Source organism: Mauremys reevesii, linkage group 13 (assembly GCF_016161935.1).
Source record: "Mauremys reevesii isolate NIE-2019 linkage group 13, ASM1616193v1, whole genome shotgun sequence".
Classification (NCBI taxonomy): domain Eukaryota; kingdom Metazoa; phylum Chordata; order Testudines; family Geoemydidae; genus Mauremys; species Mauremys reevesii.
Window position 1 is genome coordinate 34,920,873 of NC_052635.1, and position 21,566 is coordinate 34,942,438.

General features: G+C 44.3%; 1 protein-coding gene across 6 annotated transcripts in view; it reads right to left on the minus strand.

Annotated features, from left to right (window-relative positions):
- The window catches only part of NFATC2 (nuclear factor of activated T cells 2), a 131,473-nt gene that overhangs the window by 56,812 nt on the left and 53,095 nt on the right, over positions 1-21,566 (minus strand). For all 6 annotated transcript variants that reach the window (XM_039498322.1, XM_039498321.1, XM_039498325.1 and 3 more), the window contains exon 6: positions 9,047-9,187. In XM_039498322.1, the coding sequence (XP_039354256.1) occupies positions 9,047-9,187 (141 nt within the window). The remainder of the gene's footprint in view (positions 1-9,046; positions 9,188-21,566) is intronic.

Here is a 21,566-nt window from a genome sequence, read left to right on the forward strand (position 1 = left end):
ACCTCCCAGCTGGGCTCTGGGCTCCACTCTCAATTCTGCAGATATTGTTCTTTGGTGGCATGCAAGCCATAAGGAGAGAAGATTAACTTGTAAGGCAGTCGGTCACCTTTAACTAATATAAAAAGCCGGGGGGACTCCCCATACAGAGAAGTATAATATATTCCCTGACCCATCCTGCTGCTCTGCAGGGGTCTATTGGGGGAGGCTGTGCATCCAGCAGCATCCAGCATTAAAAGATGGATTGCAGCCACAAAATGAGAGGACCAGAGAAAATCCAGTGCACCAAGAAAGGAGCAATACTAGTGCTGTAGCACATTTATTTAATATAGAACCCTGGGAAAAAATCTTGTCAATCCATAATCAATTGAGTAATCCCATGTGCAAAGGTGACAATCTCAGATCTATTGAGCCTGTTGCTTTCCCCAGAGTCTACAACTCCTTTTCTGGCCTCTTCTACTGAAAAACTCAATCAAATTCCTGTTGTTCCTGACGCTGAGTTCTGGGTTCAGTGAGTTAGAAAGTGGTGTGTGCGCATGTACATAGTGAGATTCTTATAAAATCAGAGAGTGGTAGGTTAAACTATAATCTCTTTAAGGCATGTTCTCTTGCTCTGGCCACTTGCAAAATTTAGATTTTCTCATTTCAGTTCCTTTGAGTTTGAAATTTGCTCTCAGAATTTACTGGGGCTTCCTTGGCATCCTGCAGGTTGTTCTCTAGTCTAGGGTCAGAAAGCAAACCTTTCTGCGGGGAGAAATGGCAGTGCTTTATTGTGGAGCCTGAATTTTCCAGGGTGTTGAAAAACGGCCTGAAATTTTTGTATTTCCCTTGGATGTTTTTGAGGTGAATGGAATGATCATTAATAAACTGGGAGGATTATTAGAAGGTAGCTGTTCCCCTATTTCTCACCTACTTTAGACTTAGCACTATGAAAAAGAGATGAGGAGCATTGCTCTAGGGCAGAGAGTGTCTTCTTTATACACGGGCACAATAGGGCCCTCCCTTGACTGGGGCTCCTGGGCATTACTGTAATATAAATAAATAACTGCATGTTTGAATTCTGGCCTGGAAATGCATGCAATTGTGCCATTAAGTTGGAACTGTCAAGTAAAACTTTAGCATTGGAAGCGCATGTGCTTCTAGGGGTTTGTGCCTGAATCTATGCACATATATGACAATCAATGCAAATGAGAGTGTGTGTGTTTAAATTAAAGGATGTTGGCAGGTATGGACTGCAGAATGCCCATGTGCACATTCTGGCAGGGCTCTGCGCACCAGCAAAACCATATGTCACTAAACAGCATGCCCGTCACAGCCAAGCACAGAAGGGCACTTCCAGAAGTGGCCTTAATTAGGGCCAGATTTTAAGAGCAACATCTGAAGCATTCATTTGGATTAATGGGAGCTGGAGGTGCTCAACAGAATTTAGCCCTTGATGTGCCCATGTCCAACTAACGCCCCACCAAAAAAATTGTCCTCTAGGTGCCACTGTGTTTAGTTTCTGTCCTCGCATGGCTTCCATACTCCCCCCACCGCCCTTGCCCCCTTTGCATCCTGGCATCATAGAGCTAAAAGACCTGATTCTCTGAGATGCTGAGGATCCTGAACTCCCATTTAAAAATGAGGCTTTCCCCACTCCTCTGTACGCTTTCAGTGCCTTTTAGGCCTGTTTTTCAGACGTATCAAGCACTTGCTGCTCCCACTGACTTCAACTGGAACTGAGGGTCCTCAGGACCACTAGATGTCAGGCTCTAAGTAAAGAGAGTTAAGATTGAGCTTTTCTTATTTGATCAACAGGTGTTCATTTTAACTACATTTATAGTGGCAGTCCACACATTTCCTCAACTAGAGGCAGAGATTATAAAAGCCCAAGTTTCCTTTAAACTAGGGTAGACAGCTGGGTATAATGCATTTCAGTAGGATTGACAACATGCATCATTACATCCAGTTTAATCTTCCTCTTTAGAGGAGAAATGCCAAACAATAGAAAGTGCCCCTACGCTCACCTGCTTTGAGTGATACACTCCTGGAATATTTAAAGAGTGCAACTCTTGACAGAAAATTTGCTGCAAAATGTGTTATTTTTACAATCACCGTGATATGTTTCTGAGAACCGGACGTACTTGCCCAGTGTCAGCGTACTGATGTGTGTGGTGAAGGCTGTGTTGGTGTTGTTAGAAATCAGCAACAGAAATAGTGCAAACAAACTCAGTTGTTTATTATTAGAGGGCAGTGAGGGATGAGTATTCCAAAAACTTTGGCTTGTGTATTTGCATGTCTGCCTATGTGCGCAGGCATAATTACTTTGTGCAAAGCAGGCAAATGGAGCACAGATGGTTTATTAGGCACATTTGAACATGCAATCACTCATTTTGTGTATGCAATCAGGGACTTGCTCGCACAGATTAGAAGCACCCGTATAAGTGCACAAGAGCAGTTACAGTAGTTCCTGTGACAGCTATACCCAAACAATCTCTCTGACATATAGTGGCTGTCCAGCCACCAGCTCAAGTTAAGTGTGACTAAAACACAGCTCCGAACCCCCACCCCGAAATATTCCCTACTGCCTCCTTTCTCAATTACTAGGGACAACACCATCATCCTGCCCTTCAAACAGGCCTGTAACCTGAGCATCTTCTTCAACTCAGACCTCTCTCTAGATCCTCACATCCGGGCTATGGCTAAATCTTGCCAATTCTTTCTGCATAACATCTCTAAGACACTGCCGTTCTTATCCCTCCACACAGCTGAAACGCTCATTCAGGCTCTTTATCACAGTGCATCTCCATTACAGACACAGCCGTCTCTCTGGCCTTGACAAGTGCAAACCTGCCCTGCTCTTATCCAGTCAGAATGCTGCTGCAAAGAGCAGTTTCCTAGCCGATCACTTTGGTCAAGGCACCCCTCTCTTTGAATAACTCCACCGGCTCCCACCTCGCCAGCACATCAAACACAAGTTGCTTATGTTCACTTTCAAGGCCCATCATAGCCAATACCCACCCTACCTGTCATCTGTCACTCATGACTGAGCTGTTGACGCCAGCCTCCATTGCTCACTTGTTAAATTTTCAAACAAGCCCCTTTGTGTTTTCTCCTATGCTGCCCCCTACACTTGGGAGCAGCTCCTTGTGAACGTCTGCACAGCTACCTCATTATCAACCTTCAAATCCTTCCTCAACACTCTTTTTTGCTTTGAGCCCTACAAAAAACTTGACAACCATTAGGCTGCTGGTGTGCAGAGAGCACAGCCTGTCATGCTGACCAATAGTGTCTCACTGGTTCCCTGTGTTCCCCTGACTGGCTGTCTCCATCTTTCGTCCCTTGTCTTATACTTAGCTTGTAAGCCCCTTGGGGCAGGAATCGTCTTTTTGTTCTGTGTTTGCACAGTGCCTGCTACAGCTGGGTCATGGTCCATGACTTGGGGCTCTGATGCTATAATAAAAGAACAGAGCAATGAAGAGATATGCTTCTTAACAGAGTAGGGACTTTCCTTTTGGATTCACTGTGGTGGGGTCACTGAGACTGCATGTAAATCAGGATGAGAAATCTATCCACTTTTGTAGCTACCAGGGAAGTGCAAACTGTTTTTGCCTAATTTGAAGCCTGCTCAGAGATCATGCGTTGCAAAGTTCATCTAAACACGTTAACCTTATTAGGTTCCGATTCTGCGTAGGGCAGACTGTCGGAAAGGGAGCAGAGCGCAGCAGAGAAAATTTCTAGTGGAACAATTAATACACTGGGCCAAATTCTGCTATTCCTTACACTGGTGCAAGCAACCCTGTTGAAGACCAATGTTTTATTCTCACTGGTAGAGCAGGATTATCATCTGCAGTATATTTGGTAATTAAGCAGTCTCTTGCATGACATAGTGAATGCTACTGAGACACCTTCAAAAAGGAAGCAGCAGACTCTGTATAACTTCCTGCAGGAGGAATGAGAAGAGGGTTGGCACTCAGGGAGTCCTGAGCTTTCGTCTTGGCTCTGCCACTTATTTTCTGTGTTGCCTCTGGCAAGTGCCTCAAGGTCCCCCATGTGTACAAAGAGATAATATCGACCTTGCAGTCATAGACGATTTGTGCCTCCCCATATGGGGTAGTGGGGTTACAATCTAAAGAGGAGGACATGTGACCAGCCCATGTGTCTACCCTGCCCAGTGACCCCCCCCTCCTCCCGGCCCTGCGCCCAGCCCTGCGCCACCATGCTCTCCCCACCCCATGTTACCTGCAGGGGGGAGGCTCTGACCTTCTCTTCCTGCACCTCCCCCCCACACACACATTAAGCTACTCTCCCTGGCAGCCCTGGTGGGGACAGAGGCCAAGTGAGCCAGAAACATGCTGGGGGGAGAGGGTGATCCTGCTCGCTTGGACCCTGTCCCTGGCAGCTAAGGCAGAAGTGGGCCACTCCCCACCCAGACTCAGCTGCCAGGGACAGGGGAAGAGTGAGCCATAGCCCCTCCCCCGCAGCATGCTAGGCCCTGCCCTGTCCCCGGCAGCCAAGACTGGGCAGGCCACATGCAGCCCCTCTGAAGTCAGTCAGCCTCCATAGCAAGTCAGGGGTCCGTGTATATACATTGCTACCGGATTGGAGCCTTAGATACCACAGAGATGGGAACCTCAGAAATGTGAGATAGACAGACTCTAGGGGGAGAAAAAAATCAGGACTCTGCTGTTTGAATGTGGAGGGTTGGGGAGATTTTTCTTAAATGGACTTTAAGCATCAGAGACCTCAACAGCTGCACCAAGTTCAAAGGGCACAGAGGCAGCCACTTCCTCTCCCTATTCTGTATAGCTGAGTTAATGAAAGATTTATGGTGAATCTACTCCAAAGACATACACTTTCCATTTGGGTTGTTCTTCCACCTCCTGCATTGTCCTACAGATGATTCATGATGTCCATGTGGCCACCATAAGAGTTTGGCAAAGAAAAACACCATGCATATGTACGATTCTCCCAGAGGAACAGGACGCTTTTCTACCACTTGCAGAAAGCAGCAATAACCAGCACACAAAATGGGAGTAAATACAATGCAACAGAAGGCTTGTAATTTGCAAATTACTACATGGTAATTAAAACAAATCTAAAAGGGAAATTCCAGAACTTTTTTTTACATAGATTTTACTAGTAAGATTAAGGCTCAACTAAAACATGAACAGCCTTGAATTTCTGGACGTTTGAAACCCTTCTCCGACATTGGAGCCCGCCTCTACCAATGTCAACATAAAAAGACTAATTTGGCCTCAGAAAATGAATGCTTGTCTGCAGAATCACTTGCTCCCTTATCAAGTTTTATAGACTCAAGTATGATATTTACTTGAGTTAGAACCAAGTAAGTGCAAATCTTAACCCACTTTCTGCCAGATTCTTAACTGATGTAAATCAGTGTAGCTCCATTAACTTCACGCAGCTATAATGACTTACGCCAGCTGAGGATCTGGCCCTTAGTTCTGAGATGCCTGCCTAATAAAAGCATGCAATGCAGTACGTGGTTGGAGCTCAAGACTACAGTGCTTAACTGTAGCACCCAGCCACTGAAGTTCACTTCCTGCTACCATTTCCTGTACCAGTCTTAAAACAACAGAGTTTTATACAGTGCTGGTTAGTGAGTTCATCAATTTGTGTTGTGGTCAGTACAACAGAGTAAGCACCGGTTATTTTAACATTGCCAGGCAAAAATATTTCAGCCTATCACCTAATGAGTTGCCCAGGGAAAAATCTATAATGCCCTCTTTGATGTAGTGAAATAGTTTGTACACAAAATTCAGCAACATTTACCATTGTTCCTTATGGCATATTGTATGTTAGTATCAAATATGGGTAGAGTGTCGTTTCTCTAATGATGAATGTTGAGTTTTCTATAAATTCCAAAGAAGAAACTGAAAGGTCATCTCAGGAATGGCAAATTTAGGGGTTCAGTTTAGAAAGTCAATTTTAATTTATTATTAAACACTTTAATAGCCCTCTAGCTCTGGTTCTTATTGCACGCCATGTCATACGTCCTCAGTTTCCAGTTCAGTGGAGAGACCCCACATCCAAACACACCCAGATTCTGGAGTGTTTGCAATTCAGATCAAAATTGTCAGATTGAGCAAATGGCAGATTCACAGCAGAAAGGGTACATTAAAATTTCTCGCTGCATGGAGACGTGTGTGCTAGTCTCTTTGCCAAAAAAAAAAAAAAATTCTGATCCTCACCCCCGCTGGTTCTGTCAGCTGGATCGCTAGGGCGGCCTGAAACTTCACCTTTTAAGGATCACATCATCTAAGCATGTTCAGAGCAGTTGTACACACTGTACAGTGTTTAAACGCCCATACTTGCTAGTGCCCTGTTTACGCTAGTGCTCCCACTCTTGTTAGCACCGATGGAACCGAAACGGGGAAAGCCAATGTGGGAAATTTTTGAGGCAATTTCCCCATGTGGACAAGGCCCATGAGTTCACAAAGTGAAACTCTGAGATAATTGTACTTTCCCTGTGTGCTGGTGCAGCTTCCTTCCTTCACAAAGATGTAATCCTTGCATAGGCTCACTAGGGCCGCTTAGCTATCTGAAAGCGGAAGCAACAATGATGGGGGCACCAGAAAGATGCACAACCCACCTACTGTGGGTTTATTTTGGCTTTGCTTCTGAACAGCTTATCAGTGTTTCTTATAAGAGAGCATGACGATCAGAGCTGCAGCACTCAAGCTACTCCTTTAAAAAAAATTCTTAGTGCTTCTCCAGCAGCTTGCACCCAAGGGTCTCAAATACTGTTATAAACATGATTCCGACATGCCATTATGAACACACAGTAAGGAGAGGTTAGCAAAGATGGTAAGGATGACTCTAGCAAAAATTACAACCCCTGAGCAACTATCATTCTTTTCGTTCTAGCAACACTTCAAGATTCCGGTGCTAGGCACTGTAAAAACGTATAATAGGCTGTACACTTGTAGAGGCAGGGACTTCCTACGGGCTTGACTACGCAGTGGGGTAATGCACGTTTCAGGGGTGTGATTTCTAAAGCGCACTCGTGTGCAGCACGTTAATTGGTCCATGTAGACCCGGCTGAAACACACTAAACCGTTTCAAACGGTGCTATGTTAAAGTGCACTAGGGAACCTCTCAGGCTGGATCTATACAGACCAATTAATGTGCAATTCATTAGTGCACTTTAGAAATCACACCCCTGTAGAGCCTACCATCCCACCTTGTAGACAAGCCTTAAACAGACAAAATAAAGGTGGTGGCATGTGGGGGAGGGAGAGGAGGAGAAAGGACATATCAAACATATACAGTTGTAAATTGCAACCTTAACTGTGTGTTCTGCCAAGAGCCACTAAGGCTGCTTGGAAAACTTGGAAAATATATATGGTTTTAACGAACCAATACTATTTGCATGTGATGTTATTGAAGGAAGGTGGGGGGATTCTTCCCTAGACAGCTAGATTAAATATTTTTATTTTATTTTATTGCTACTGACATTTAAGAGTTCATCTGTTCCTTCTGCTAATTCCTCACTTGGGGCCAGCTTCTGAAATACTTAAGCGGTTCAATTACAAGTCTGATTTTCACCTGCAGGTATTATAGTTACACACACAAATCAGGTAACTGAAGGTGCAAATAGCTGAATGTGTTTATATAGACAATCACCTGACTTGCATAGCTGCACACTAAAAAAAAGGGGGCACATTACTTCTGATGGGAGATCATCAATTTTGATCATGCATATGTAAATCTGTATTTGTGTATGCAATGCATAGTTTGTGCAAGCAAATGTGGGTTTTGTAAATACAAAATGCAATTTTTGCTGACATTTTTTAGGGTGACTTGCTGAATTTAGGGTCAAATCCTGCAAGGTGCTGAGCACTGTTGACAGGTAAAATTAAGAGTGCTCAGAACCTCTTGAGACACCGAGGGTATGTCTACACTGCCAAAATACCTGCGGCACTGAGTGTCAGAACCCAGGCCAGCTGACTTGGGCTCACAGGGCTCGGGCTGTGGAGCTAACAATTGCAGTGCAGACATTCAGGATGGGGCAGGAGCCCAGGCTTTTAGACCCTCCATCCTTGTGGGGTCTCAGAGCCTAGGCTCCAGTCTGAGCCCAAACATCTACACTGCAATTTTATAGCAACGCAGCATGAGCCCGACAAGCTCGAGTCAGCTGACCCAGGCCAGCTGCAGCCATGCCAGGGGTCTTTTATCTATATAGACGTACCCGCAGCGCCTTACAGAATCAGTTTCTTAGTCGATAAAATGTATATCAGTATGATACAAGAACAATATCAAGTTAGTTGGCTTATAAAAAGGGTAAAAGTGAGAAATAATTTTTTGTGAAATTTCACATTAAACTATTTTCCAATTCATTTCAGGACTTTTCACATGCCTGAAATTTCACTATTCTATGGAGGAGCTATTTTCACACTGAAAACGTGGAAAATTATGATTTTGTTGTTGTTTTGTATTTAAAATTGTTCTCTCTAAGGAAAAAGTTGAAATGATAGGTATGCAATATATATGCAACAATAGATTAAAAGTAACTTTCTTTTCATTTCAATAGGAATACAAAAATCATTCTATTTTTACAAAAAAAATACACAGGATTCATGTTTTTTTCAAAGAAGATGGACTCATTTTGTACTGGATTTGCAATAGAAAAAATTCAGTTTCAAATATATCTATGATAGTATTTAGCTTTTAAAAAATGAAATACAAATAGCATTAGAAAATTGCAACAATATACCTAAATGTCATCGTATTTCTTTGATAAGGTTTCATATTTCTGCTGATCCATGGTTTCTTTGTACTCCTCTGGGCCTCGCATAACAAGGTGCCCTTGATTTACTATTTATTTATTGGAGCCTGAAAATTAAGGGCCTATCGCAAATATTTACTCCCATGAGTAACTTTACTTATATGATTAGCTCCAGTGACTGCAATGGCTTTACTCATGTGAACTTTAGTGGGATTACTCATATGAGTACAGTTACTCATAATGTGTATGTACTCATAATTTTTAGGATCAGTTCCTAAGACTGTACATTTCATCAGAGAAACACTGCAAAATCTCCCTTACCTGACGTCTTCTCAGTGAATACAACTTTAGACTCTGCTGTGAAATTCTGACCAGACAGGATCATCTGCTGTCCACCGTAAACTAGGCAGCTCTCAATATCTTGTCTTTCAACCATTGGAAGCTCATGAGCAGATCTTTGGGCTGTAGACAAAATGCAGACATGAATGAAATAAAATATGTTTTACCAGGACTTTCCAGATCTTCACAGAACTATCCACGGATTGATCTTGTCATCGTTACCATTCTCTTGCTGCCAAAGGAGCTTCTCTAAGATGCTAAATTTAGGTTAAAAAAGGAAACATAAACTTACTCAAGACCTTTTATTTGGAAACATTCAGGAGCTGGCTCCAAAGTTGTAGCTGTGCTGGCCTTACTTCTTGCCCTTAACAAAGGACAGCTTGGATGAATAAGCTGGAGCGTGCCCATGTCTGTTTCCAAATAAATGGCCAAATTTTAAATGCTCACACACTACAATCCAGGAGCCTTAACATTCCACCTGCCAGAAGGATTCCACTGAACAACACTGAATTCCTTTTTTAGAAAACCAGTACAAAACTCCACTCCTTTCCAGCAGGACAGACAACATAAAAAGGCTTCAGAACAATCCATTCACTAACAACAATGCACAACTGCTGTGTACACAAAGCCCTATGTTTGTACCCTCAAACAGCTACTTGGAAACCCAAGATGGGCCACTGCATGCACACAGCACCATTGGCACACACAAGCCCCTGCAGTCATGAAGCTGCAGCAGTGGCTGCAGCACAGCTCTGCTGCATTCTATGACCTTGTGGGGTTACTTGCCTCTGCAGGGATAACTGAGTAACAGGTCTATGCACTACAGAAAGAGAAAATTTTAACGTAACAGGATAAACAACAAGGAAAAGACCAGCTGAAGGAGGATCAGTGTGGAGATATGTTATTGATTGATGCCCATCTATAACACAGAGGGTGGTATCTACAGGATGGGGCAAGTCGGGACCAGGATGGAGCCATAGACCAGAAATATTTCTCCACCTCTCTGGATTTAGTTATCCCAGTCAAGCAACTGGGGAGAATAATACTTTGCTGCCTTGCAGGAGGGGGAGAGAGAGAGTTTTGAAGCACATGAGGCTCCTCTACGGAAATGTAATATAGCATCTTCCAGATCATAATCGTCGCTTAACATGAGTTAGAACAATTCATACGGGCAGGAAAAAAGCTTCTAGGAATCGCATCTCCATCCACATTAACCTGTTTCCTCAAGCAAGCCTGCTTGTTCACAAGCAGCAGTATCTGAAAAAAGCCATGATCCAGGAGTCTTTCCCCAGAACAGACATCTGGAAAGGATCAAACACCATCCTGGGACCAGGCCTGGTGTTTAGCCCAAATGTATTTGTGTGCACATTTTTTTTTGCAAGTGATGCTATGGAGACTGGGTACAGGCTCAGCTGACAAACTCCACCTCCAATCCCAGAATACACTTTATGCTTATTTAAAAAATATAGTTTCATATTTATCACAGTAACCGTGTCATTGTAGCTTTTTTGTTTTGTTTTGCTTTGAATTTAGGACAATCTTATGCCTTATTGTACCCATCAAATGTATTATGACAGCTGGACTAAGAAGATGCCAATGAAGAGTATCTATGCAGACAACTTTCACAGAAGCTGTTAATTTCTTCCACATGGCTGTATGATTAATCCCTCTTTTTAAATACTCAAGGTTTTGATGAGTTCATAATTGGATTTATCACAAAGACAGATTTATAGCCCTGAAAGCTTAAGAGTAAATAATATTCATAAAAAACCCCATCTATTGCATTTAAAGGAGGACACACTTAAACTTCACCTGGAGCAGTAGTATGTCCTCTCATTCAGTCCAATGTTGTGTCACAATGAAGGTGGGATGTTTCTTTACAGGGTCACACCACAGGCCTAATTTTCAATGGAGCCCAGCACCCACTGCAGCTTCTATTGATTTCAGTGTCTGAGGCAGGAAGCCTTAAATCCAGTTTCCTTTAAGGGCACACGCTCACTCCTGCTTCTGAGCCCTGCAGGGGCCCACAGAGGGTAGCAGATGCACGGGGATGTGTGCATGCATTCCAAGCCCTGTTTTCCTTTACGGGCACCTTTAATTCTAAAAGTACTTTTCACACTGGCCCATGCAACTATGTATTCAAAATCCACACTTGATTTGCCCATGCAGGTTCAGCAACTGTGTGGCCAAATCTGGCAACTGCATACACAAATCGGCAATTACAGTCATTTGCACACAGTTACCAATGTGCACATGCAGCGATCATAACTACATGCATAAATTAGGCCCCCAGATGCAAGTGAATTTTGTGCTTGCAACTGCACCTCTTGTTCCTCTGAAAATTGTGCTTATATATTGGGATCATTTTGCCCGTCATTGAAAGGCTGCCATTTCTGGGGGTGGAATGGTGACTATGCCCCCACCCCCCGAACCGCAAAATACTAGATGACAGTTTAGGACAGTGAAACATTCCATAGCTAATTAAAACGTCAGGATCGGAGGATTAAAATAACCAGTACTAAGAGTTTCAATCACAGGGTCTGGTTTTTCTCCTTGAGGCAGGCATACGGTTAATGGGAGCAGTAGGGGAAGAGGTGAGGTCATGGTGCATAACATGGTTTATTCAGATGACATTTACCTGTATGCATCCAGCTGCCATTAAGTTGTTTGCAAATTGAATATTCTATTATTAATTATTATTATTTACTATTTTTTGCTGTATTATTTTCTCCCTGAGCCACAACTGTAATGGAACTGGCAAAGAAATTAGGATCTTAGCATATGCCATGTTTTCACTTGTAAGATGACAGAAGATTCACTGGTGTGTTGTTTCCATAAGATTATTGTGTTCCTTTGCAAAGAATATTAATCACCAGTAAATCCCCTTCCGCTAAGGCTCACGATGGATGGCCTGTATGCAATAATTTCACATTATTTCTTCTTCTCCCCCAGGGGTCGGCACTTCATAAAGTGACCTCCAGCTACTGTAGTTTATGAGCTTGAATAAATAAAACACTGTTGATTTAACCAGTTGGGATGTTTACTTTCAATAGCAACTGTTACTGACATAAGGCAGCAAAGCAAATGTTAAAGAAATACTCGCACTTGGCCTGAAGCAGCGTGTCAACCTATTAAACTGTGCATTATTTTTCTATTTTATTTGACTGTCTGCAAATCAAGATGTCATGGATCCTCAGTGCCAAGAAATACAATATGCCCAGTGACATGAGAGAAAAAGAGAAATGCTGGGGGGGGGGGGGGGTTGTGCTGTGCCTCTGCGAGCCCCAGCCTCACAAAAGGGGAGGAGGGTGGGAAAGGGGGAAGCAAATCGCTCCATGTGCCACGCTTCAGACGTGCAGAGCACACGACAGGCTGTGTTCTGTGTTCTGGCAGGAAGGGAGGTGGCTCCTACATCTTTCTGGTGGTGCAGAATGCTTTTCTCATTCATATTCATAGAGCCCAAAGCCAGAAGGGACCATTGGGATCATCTAGTCTGACCTCCTGCATAACACAGGCCAGAGAACTGCCCCCAAACAATTCCTAGAGCAGATCTTTTAAAAAAGCATCCAACCTTGATGCCAGCTAATGAGGAAGAGGGTGAGTCCATGCCTCCCCTAGCACTTTGGGATGGCTAGCAATGCCATAAGGATTTATGCAGCACTTAGGGTGCTTGTGGATTGGGATTGTGGCTGACCCCTGTGCAGGTGTGCATGGGTGTGGGAAAGCTCCTTGCACCTGCTCGCTTTCCCCTTCCTCCTCTGTCCAGCTGCAGAGAGCCAACTACCATCTGCTCCTCACAAGTCCCCTGCAGAAAAGCTGATGGCTCTTTGTAAGAAGAAGTTGGAAGACAGGAAGTGGTTCACAGACCTCACTGGAGACAATCAACCCTTGAGATAAGCACACTCTGGGCCCGATCCTGCCCCAAGGGAGTGTTGTTAACAGCTGTGTAGCCGGCAGCGTTGGGTTCCAAGTGACAAACTCTAGTAACGCCCTTGCAAGCATTATTTTAAATAATCACCGATCCTTCCAGCTTCACCCAACACCCCCCTCCCCCATCACCCCAAGAGGTGCCGCTCGTCTCTTCCACTTTCACCCTGCAACGCCTCACTTTGGATAAGCAGATCTAGTCCTGCTTCAGGGTCATGCGTCCTCCATTGGCTGGGAGGGCTGCCAAGCATTACCCTGTTTTCCTCGCATGCCGACGGGAGGATGACAACGACAGAGCGATTTTTGAGGTTCCAAAGTTTGTTTTAGTCCAATGCACAACAGAAACACGCCGATGTTTTCACAAAAACATAATTGTGTCAATTTGGGGAAAGCGCAGTGTGCGGGGGAGGGTGGTTTGGGGGCTAGGGCCCTCGCCTGGGAGACCCAGAGAGTGTGAGGGTCTCTCTCTCTCTCTCTCTAACCTTCCCAAGGAAAACTTCATTGAGACCAATACATCTCGGGGAAACATTTCCACTTTGGTGAAACAACATATTTCGGTGAAATTTCATGTACTGACTCATTCTATGTACTGACTCATTCTATGACTAAACTTCATTGAGTCTAACACTCACCTGAGTCCCCAGAGAGGAACTTCCTAGGCATTCTTTGTGTGTGTGTGTGTGTGTGTGTGTGTGTGTGTGTGTGTGTGTGTGTGTGTGTGTGTGTGTGTGTGTGTGTGTGTGTGTGTGTGTGAAAGGAGCAGTGGGGTGGAATGGGAGATGTGAAGAAAATCACTAAATTGAGCTGCCTCTTGGGAGACGTACTCATGGGCTCACCATGGGTGCACCAATCCAGCCATCACATAAGGAACAGACACTCTGCTGTGTACACAGACATGGCTGGATCCTGTCCCCTTTTCTCCTGGGGCAAGAGCATTTTCAAAAATTAAATAACCAGGATTAACACATATATGCTACCTTCACTGCGCTAGCCAAATGCTTTCACATCATCAGGAATTACTCACATTGATAGGAACGTTAAAAGGTAGGATTTGATCCAAAGTCCATTGAAATCAAGAAAGGGCTCCCATTGGCTTTGTTTGTCTCGGGATCAGGGGCTAACTTCTATTCTACATTGGATCTTATGTTGCCCTCATCACTGTATTATCTCGGCATCTTAATCTCTGGGGCCTGTTCCAGTCTGGCTGCAATAATTCCTCCAAGAGCTTATCCTGACCTCCAAGAACACCTATGGAGAAAGAGTCCAAAGAACAGCTACCAGGGCTCAGTTACATGCCCGGATTTCAAACTCCTGCAGGTTGTTTGGTCCCAGAGTTTTGATTTGACCTATTATCATGAGGTCAGCTGCAAAATTCTGATCTGATGCTGGGTTTGCATTTTGATCCCTCTCAAACTCAAAGGTCAGCGGTTTTTTCAAATCAAGGTTGTTGGCTTGTGGCCATCCCTACCTGAAAGTTGAAAGGATTAGAGGCAGGCTGTCTAATGAGGAAAGTCTGAAATCATGATCTATGCATGGCTCAGATGAAAGACAATAGACATGTGCTAGGATAGTACTGGAAAGGAATGGCTGAACCTTACAAGATTTAGAATAGAGGCTTAGTATGTAAAACCAAAACCACCTGGAAGCTAAACGTGCAAAAGCTTTAGATAAAGAGTTCAGAAGCGCAAAAGAAGTTTGGCTTGGAACTGAGTTTTGGATAAAGGTTCAGGTGTTCACTCCTACTTTACCTGACCTGGTTTGCCCAATCTGTAGGGCTTTGCAGGGAACCAAAAGTAAGAAGAGAGATTATTCGGACTGGTCAAAAGGGACAAGGAGGCAGCGATGAATGGAAGTAATGAGGAAATTGAAAACTGAAAGCGAGATGGTTATGAGGAAACATTGCTGCCACAACTTCAGTCAAGCGCTGGCACTGGCTCCTGAAGGAGCTCCACCAAAGCTCCATCACAAGTAGAGCTCACAAGAAAAATTGGACATTTGAGGAATTACAGCCTGGATCCACATTGCAATTATCCCCCCATGCAAACTTCAGGCATCCCCTGGACATACCCACCCTTCCCAGTGTCTCAGCCAGCCAGAGTTCACTTCAGCCAGCCCAAGATCACCTTAGCAGGCAGGCTTTCAATTAACTGATCCAAACAGGTTCCCCTGATTCCCAAGGCTCTTGACTCAGTCCAATGCCATATGGGGGAAAGGGAAGACAGGAATAGATGACTCAATTGATGCCTTCTGGTGCTAAAAATATCTGATCCTATAAAATTCAAACTAAAACCTGAGAGCAATAGGAAATGCTCAACAGAGGCATAATTTGCTATGAAGCAGCAGAACAATCCTTCCTTCTCTTCTTAGAGTGAAACTTAATGAGCCAAAGTAAATATCTCTTTCCTCCTGTCACACTGTGTTTATTAACCACAAGCTGCTCGCCTGAGGCACTGTAGACGTTAGCAGAGCTCCTGAGCCCCATGCCTAGTTGAAGCACATATACTCCTGAGGAGACTTCAATCCAACAATCACAGTCACAGAAGCACTCCAAGCCTTCTGGGATATATGCATGGGAAGGCTGCAGGAGAAAAGGGACAAAGGCTGGAGGAAGTGCTTAATTTGTGCCAGGGCTTGCCAGGACTGAGCCCCGGCACCTCTAGGCTTGGCATTTCATAGCCCCGGCACCTGTGCCATGTCAGTTCTGAAAATAAAAAATTTGCTTGGGCCCCAGCTCCTAATTGCTGGAGCCCCAGCATCTCTTTTATTACAAATTAAGCCCTGGCAGGAGGGAGATCTGGATTCTGGAATTTCCAAGAAGAGACTAGGGATGGGAGGTAATTTCAATAGAAAGGGTGGGATAGTCTTTTTCCAGATAGGAGTGAAGGGTGGTGAATGGCCTACGTGAAAATTGCACCTTTCGTTAAATCAAATCAATCAATCAATAAAATAGCTATGTTTCTGGACCTCAGGGTTGCAGAGAAAAGTTTGAAAATATGACCTAAGTACACCAAAAAGGCGAAAAAGAAGAAGTCAAAGAAAGAGAACCTAACATTGATCTAAAAACAAATCAAACTTTGGGGCCTGGCTGTGTCCAGTGCTTGGGGTTGGCAATGCTGCCCTGTGTCTCACACTATTAGCCTGCACAAAGCTAAATGGTGCCATGCTAGAACTACCTTGGAAAACGGTAGGGAAGTGGGAGAGAGATGTGGGATGAGAAGTTTAGAAAGCACTTGTTGCCAGCACAATTGAAGCAGCAGTTTGCACAGGGCCTTTGAACAGAAACAATGCAAAATAAATAGAGGGCCCTCCCCTTGCACACTACTGTTTAAATGAGACCCGTGGGGAGAAGGAGTAAACAGCATTGATGGCAACAAAGTGAGTTAAGAATGGTACTTTCTATACTGCAACCAGCTCACCAACCCAGCACGTGATTAATGACAGGAAAACCAAGGCCTCGCTTCACTTCACTGCAGAGTAACTCGCTGGGTATGCACAGCATTTCCTTTTAATCCCTCATGGAGGAGAGCAGCTGAGATTAACCTTTGCTCAAAAGTTTATGGTCTGCATAATGCATTGGGTTGTTTGCTTACACTCACAACAGCATGATGATGGCAGGCAGCAAACGAGAGTTTACTGTCACACCAGGACTTTCAGCCTGAAACTGCGGGTATGCATTGTCCCACTGTCTGCAGCTCCCAGCTACCAGGCCAAATTCTGCCAGCACCCACCGGGGTAAATATGGAATTGCCATTGCCTAGATTTACACAAAATGATGTTGAAAGAGGCAAACATTATCTCTGTCGCAATGAAATTTCCAATTCTAAATTTTGAAAAGGGAATTTTTTAAAAACAAATCCTATTATTTTTTAGCAAAAACCCCACAAAATTTCAAAGTATGTTTTTCTGATGCTAAATTGGACAATTTTCATGAAATAAAAAAAAAAGTTAAGTTTTTCAAATTTAATTGAGAAAATTTGCAATCAACTTAGCACTCATGCTCCATTAAAGAGGCAAATTAAACAATCTACCAATTGTCACCAGATCATTTATTACTGCTTTTAATCTCTATTAACTATCTCTATAAACTAAAGCCACTCTAGCCTGTCACTGTAGTCTGATCAGCTGGGATTTATAGCTGGGGAAAAGCAATAAATGATTTGCCAAGAAGAAGACCACATTTTTTCAAATGACTAGCTCTTTACATCATAGTTATTAATGTGTCATATATTATAAACTGAGAATATCTAAATTTATGGGAAAATCTACTAGAAGAAAAGAAAAATAAAGGAACCTTCCAGGGAAATTGATTAAAAGGAAACAAAATCTTTGATCCAATTTAGTGGAACAAAATTAGAAAATCGGAACCATCTAAATTCCTCAGATGGACACGGTATTAAAGGAAGAGGTTTTTTTTAAACAGTGCAACCAACCAACCACCTTATAAGAACAGGTTTTCAGAACTCTCTGTTATGTCAGCTGCAACCATTGTCAAGAATTTATGAAGCTGGCATAACATCCGCTAACATGGACTGCATAATAAAAGAGTTGCAAGATACTTCAAAAAAGACTAACAAGCATCTACTAGAACAGAAGCTGTGACATAGCTTGAATGGTATTCATGATTCTTGCATTCATTTCCCATGAGGGATTTTTTGTTTGTTTGCAAGAACCTTTGAGAAAGCAAAATGCCAATGTGTCTCAATGCCAGAAGCACTCATGGGGCTACCTGGAAATCCCTCCTTCTCTTTATAGAAGTTTGAGTCAAGAAGCAGAAACAAAACCATCTGACTCAGATAGCCAATCACACACCAAGAGTAAACCTCAGCCAACAGTAAAAGATGCAGTGCAAGCAATGGGCTGAAGTAATTTCACAGAAAGGGTTTGAACAATTCTGTAACATTGGACGAGCTTCTAAAGATTCAAACCTGTTCATGGATGAGTCACAAAGAGGAAAAAAAGGAGGGAGGGAGGATAGATATATTCGCTGAATACGCTTTTCATGATGGAGAGTTTGCCCAGCTCTAATAGCAGCTATGTATCCAGAAATGTCATGCTGAACCTAACACAGAATCATATTTTGGCACTAAAGAAATTAGGGGTCCGATTTTCAGAACCAGAGACCAGATTGTTTCTTATGGCTGAGTGGGCCTAGGTGGGTGAAAGCAGCCTTCCACCTTTGTACCCCTGCACAGCAACAGGACACAGTCACCGTCCAGGGCAACACAAGGACTGCATTTTCTGAGAGCCCCTGGGTTTAGGGTTGCCAGGCATCCAGTTTTCAACTGGAACACTGGGTCGAAAAGGGACCCTGGTGGCTCTAGTCAGCACCGCTGACCAGGCTGTTAAAAGTCCGGTCAGCAGCGCAGCGGGGGCCGGGCCTAAGGCAAGCTCCCTGACTGCTCTGGCTCCGCGCGGCTCCTGGAAGCAGTCACCTGGTCCCTGTGGCCCCGAGGCAGCCAGGGAGGCTCTGTGCGCTGCCCCCGCCTGAGTGCCATCTCTGCAGCTCCCATTGGCCAGGAACCACGACCAATGGGAGCTGCTGGGTGGCACCTGCGGGCATGAGGGTAGCGTGCGGAGCCTCCCTAGCCATCCATGTGACTAGGGGACACAGGGACCTGGGTGCCACTTCCTGGGAGCTGTGGTAAGTGCCGCTGGAACCCTGCACCCCTGCCTGCATCCCAACCCTCTGCCCCACACAGAGTCCCCTCCCCTACCCAAACTCCCACCCAGAGCCCACATACCACCCCCCCACACACCAATCCCCCTGCCCCAGCCTTGAACCCCTTCCTGCACCCCAAACTCCTCATCCCTGGACCCACCACAGAGCCCACACACACACCCTGCACCTGAACCCCTGCCCCAGCCCGGTGACAGTGAGTGAGGGTGGAGGAGAGCGAGCGATGGAGGGAGGGGGATGGAGTGAGTGGGGGGAGGGGCCTCAGAGAAGGGGCAGGGTAGGTGTGGGAAAGGGCTGCTCAGTTTTGTGCAGTTAGAAAGTTGGCAACCCTGTGTGGGGTACAAGACACCCCTGTGCACCAGGCAGAGTATGTTGCACCTCCTGAAATGTTGTGGTAGCTGGCACACTCCCACTGTGTGTCCCACAGCCCACTGGGGTTGTTGACTCTGCACTGCATGTATTACTCAGCTAGGCCCTAATTCAGCAAGATACTTAAGCATGTGCCTAACTTTAAGGACATTGATTTATGTGCTTAAGTAACTTGTTAAATAATGTTAAATAAATCTGTGCATTACCATAACCACATATGCAATGCACAGGTGACTGACCAGTGTGTGCAGGCACTGGGATTGTGCACACACAATCACAATAACTGCACGGGCATATTACCTGTGCAAATATGCTCACGTGCAGAGAAGTTTGAGGGCTGGGGGAACAGGCCAGGTGAACACACTGCTATGTGGATACACTGGCTATAGATCTCTGCGGACATCTGGTACAGACGTGGGGGCTAGTACAGCATCAGGGCTCCACAGCCTGTAGGGGAGGATTTCTACCAGCCCATGTAGAACCCTCACCAGTGCCAAGCCCACGAGGGAGTGGATTTAGCCACAAGCAAACGTAAACGGTTGCTACAATTAACGGTGCAGTTTAAAATTCCTTTGCTTCATCAATTGCTTCAGAGTAAAAGCCGCAGCCACAAAAGTCACTAGCTGCTGAATAATCTAGATGTCTAGATACAAGGTCCCTTCTGAGACATAATGGTTCATTTAAACACTGCACAAGAAGATATCACTTCTTCATGTCCTTCCACACATCTGCCTTGGGAGAAACTTATCCTAATGATATTTTTGAGATCACTCCTGAATCTGAGGGCTGAACTGACATAGGTGCGGTGGAATAAGACCTCCCCATGAAAGGAAGATACTTCTACAATTCACTGATTCACAATTCTTGCTTCATTGCAGTTGATGATCTGCTGACACCAATGGGAGTTCTTAAGCAGGCTCAGCCCTCTGTTGAGGTGAACAGTCCAGCATTCTGTCACACCAGGCAGAGCAAATGACCAGTTCACTTGAAGCTGCTACATAATGATGTTCCCCTTGGAGACATTTTAAACTGCTGCTGGATATGGTGGGTCTTACGGGAGGGTTTATCATGGACAAGGACTCCCAAGTGGCAAAAGGGAAAAAATAGCAGAAGAGTGAAACCACATAAATACTAGATGTGGGGGTGGGGTAGGGATGAGGATCTGACCCAATAAGTATCCTGGATTGCGGCATCCATGGTGACTCTACACTTTGTGATTCTGACCATGTGATCAGAGCTAATCTTAGACGAAGCTAGAAGGCGCAAGTCTGCCGGAACACAGCTTTCTCCTTTATTGTGTGCTTTTACCTGCTTTGCTAATGCTTCTGGTTTTCCCAGAACTAGGCTGAGGTTAGTAACTGGTGCTGCCATTTGTAAACATTGATAATTAAATACCGGACATTAGAAATGGAAAAGACTTATTATTCCTAATTATCTAGTCCATCCCATCAGGCCAACGCAAGATGGCTCCCTAAAATACATTACAGTGCTTTGTCCCCGCCAGCGTTGTTTCCCAGGGGAAGGGGCTTTCTCTTTTTTCCTTGGGGAAACAAATCCATTTTTCCCAACAGGTACTTTAGTTATTTATAATAGGAACCTAAATTTTCTTTGGCTCAATTTAAGTCCAATAATCCTAGAAATAAGCCAACTGGGCCAACCTCGGTCTTCTCGGAGTCTACATCCTTCAAATATTTGTAAAAAGTTATCATGTCACCAGAGTAAAATGTGTAGCCAAGTTGAGCAGGCCGACATTTTCAAAATAGCACAGGTGCTATTGCAGCAATTCCACGGGCAAATTAAACATGCATGTGCAAAATGGTGTATGCAAATAGCCAGCTACCTGATTGACTCCTACAGTCCTGTTGACTGTGTGCACAAATTCAATGCACAGTTATGGATGGTTTTAAAAAACTTCAGCCTGTGTTCTTTTCTAAAGAAAGCATTGTCCTTTGGGCGGGAGCCTGGGAGCCCAGACACCTGAGTTCTGTTCTATGCTTAGATACTGACTCACTGTGTGACCTTGGGGCAAGTCACTTAACCACTCCGTGCTCATTTAACCTCTCAGTAAAGTGAGTGTAAGACTTACCCTACCTAGCTCACAATGGTCCATTGAAGCTTAAATCATTTTGAAAATTGCTTTGATACCTTTGATCGCTTTGATCTCCGATCTCTTCAGATGAAAGTAACTAGGGAGATGTAAAGTTCCACTAACCTTTCCTCATCAACCAATCTTCCTTCCCCTTGCCCACTCTAGTCACTTTTGCTGCTCTTCTCCAAACCGGCTAACACCACGATTAAATTAATATTTGTAACACTTGATTTCTTATCACAAAGCTGCTTCTCCTCCCCCGCAACACTTACACTAATTGCTCTAAACAGAGCCTGCCTCTGAATTATAAAACACATGGTGGCCTCTTCAGTAACCTCCTTCACATGGCTTATTACAAAACGGTCTTTGTTCACGGGCATGAGTCATGCAGCACAAGGAGTGAAAACTGTTCATGGTGTATTTGTGAAATCCCCAAACAA